At 46.1% G+C, this 2,266-nt stretch overlaps 1 protein-coding gene across 1 annotated transcript in view; it reads left to right on the top strand.

Moving 5' to 3' along the window:
* Positions 1-1,257, top strand: part of si:ch211-140b10.6 (protein POLR1D) — a 2,795-nt gene extending 1,538 nt beyond the window's left edge. Inside the window, exon 3 of the mRNA XM_035655905.1 lies at positions 303-1,257. Coding sequence (XP_035511798.1) covers positions 303-642 — 340 coding nt within the window. The 3' untranslated portion in view covers positions 643-1,257. The remainder of the gene's footprint in view (positions 1-302) is intronic.
* The last annotated feature ends 1,009 nt before the right edge of the window (positions 1,258-2,266 follow it).

Raw genomic sequence — 2,266 nt, 5'->3', positions numbered from 1 at the left:
TAAACTGAATAAAACTAAATAAAATATGTGTAAGTTGAACTTTAAAGTCATTCAGATGAATGATACAATCTACAGTACTGGAAAGCAGTATTTAACTGTTCAGAGATGGTATAAGAAAGTTCATACTGGAAATAGCCTTTTATCCCAGATTGCCAGAAATAAATCACCTGATTGAAGACATGACTTTTTAAGCTCTGTAGTTCCTTTATGTCCCTTTCCTTTCTGTGAGGTCAGTGATAACCATCCTCAGACATACACAAGTGTAACAACCTGATGTGTCTGTGTGCTCCCTCCTCTGTCAGGTTGAAGTGTCCCCTGCAGAGCACCAACAAGCGCTTCCTCCTCAACACCCTGCGCTCCACCGGCCTGCAGCGGCGCAGCGGCGAGCCCAGAGACGGACACTCCACCGCCAGAGGGCGCCTGAGGAGCGACTCCCCGGACAGGAGCCGCGACCGCAGCAGAACACCTCCCAGAGATCACAGAGGCAATGGAGGCCACACAGACCATAAACACCATCACAGGGACAGCTGCAATAACAAAGATAAGAAGCGGGACAGAGACAGAGAGAGGAGTTACAGGCACAAAGACAACACAGAGCGGAGACATGGGAGGGATGGCCACCACGGAGACAAAGACGAGTAAAGACTTCTGCCCAAGAGAGGAACACTACTTCTTTTTTTTTTTTTTTACAAAGGCCACTCCTTCCACAGAGAGACAGACTCTCCTGAAACTGATCCCTGACCAGTTAACACACCTCACAGGGCTGCTGGCAGTCTGATACACCTGACCGGGTCACCAGAGAAGAGCTGTCTTAGTTTACCGACAGGTCACTTTAGAAATGACAATCACTGTGTAGTAGGTTTATTTGACCCCGTTCAAATGTTAAATGTTCTTCTTTTTAATCATTTCACATTGAAATTGGAGTGAATAAACTCTCACGTGGCCGTAATAGCTCAGGAAAATCACGCAGACTCTTTTTTTTTTTCCTCTTCTTTTTTTGCCCACATTTTCGCACTCCCCCTCTCACGGTTCGGTTTCATTCCGTTTCCAGTAGAGGAGGTTTAATTTCAATTATAATGTCATTACCATTCTTCTGTCATTATTCAGGGCTCGTAATGTTTACATAAGCCATGCTGCTGTCGCCACTGGGTAAGCACATTTTATCGCGTGTCCAACTTTTTGACATGTATATACCGGCTATCAGAAACTGGGTTTGTTTGTCAAAGGAGAAAAAAAAAAATCTTGTTTTCCTGACACTCCTACATGTGCAGGAGCCCGTATGTACCAGTGGTCTCCAGCGATGGATTAATGTTCATTTAATAGCGACCAAAACGTTTTACTGTAATAACAATAATACGTTATTCAGCTCGTACAGAGATACGGTAAATCCACGTGTTCTGGTGGGGTCATCGGGAGTTTGAGGACAACAGATGGACATTTGCTCAAGCGTTCAGTGCGTCGCCGTTTATGTCGCTCCTATCCATTTGGCCTGTCTGCATGTGTTTAAGCTTACACTCTTTTATTGTTCCCCACATCCAGAGCGTTTTATAAACGTGGTAACTGTCAGTCTCTTTGGCCATGATTGCGCACCGGGTCTATTACAGCAGAAGACTCCTCGCTTGAGCCATTACGCATTTAAAAACCTCCCGTCAGCTAAAACGCGTTTAACGCCCCTCATGCTTCATAAATCCCGTTGTGCGCGTCCACTGTGGTGGAGAACAGCGTCGGTTAACTGTTTCCTTCCTCTTTGAAACAATGATCAAATATAAACACCATTAAGCCATAGTGCAGGGGGTGATTTGTATAGAATTGGTTTACTTGAACTTTATTGCATCGCTGAGTGCCCCATTAAGATACCGTGGAAAGTGCCATAATTGCTTTTGAAGAACTCAGAGCAAATAGTCTGTTGATACACACTATCAAGGTAAAAGCCATCGTCTTCCTGTACGATATATATGAAGAATAGTTAAATCACTCCGATGATGTGCGCAAACTCCGCGGGGGAGCTCGCGGGTTGTGGAGACACGCTCCACGCGCACGCCGGTTAATTGAGTCCTGTCTCTCAACCTTTAATTGGTTTACCACGAGAGCTGTTGTTTAATGGAGCGAGCGCACACCTACTAAAGGCTAATGGCCAGCAAACAGGGCGAGAGTGCAGCAGCTCCGTGTTTGTTGTCGCCAAGGGCCCTTCGTGCAGGGACCGAGCGCCCCCACACTCACACACACACTCTCACACACACACACACACTCACACACTTGCGCGCTA

Source organism: Morone saxatilis, unplaced genomic scaffold (genome assembly GCF_004916995.1).
Source record: "Morone saxatilis isolate NCDOM2014 unplaced genomic scaffold, NCSU_SB_2.0 Contig0, whole genome shotgun sequence".
Classification (NCBI taxonomy): domain Eukaryota; kingdom Metazoa; phylum Chordata; class Actinopteri; family Moronidae; genus Morone; species Morone saxatilis.
This window is presented reverse-complemented; position numbering and strand designations above follow the sequence as displayed.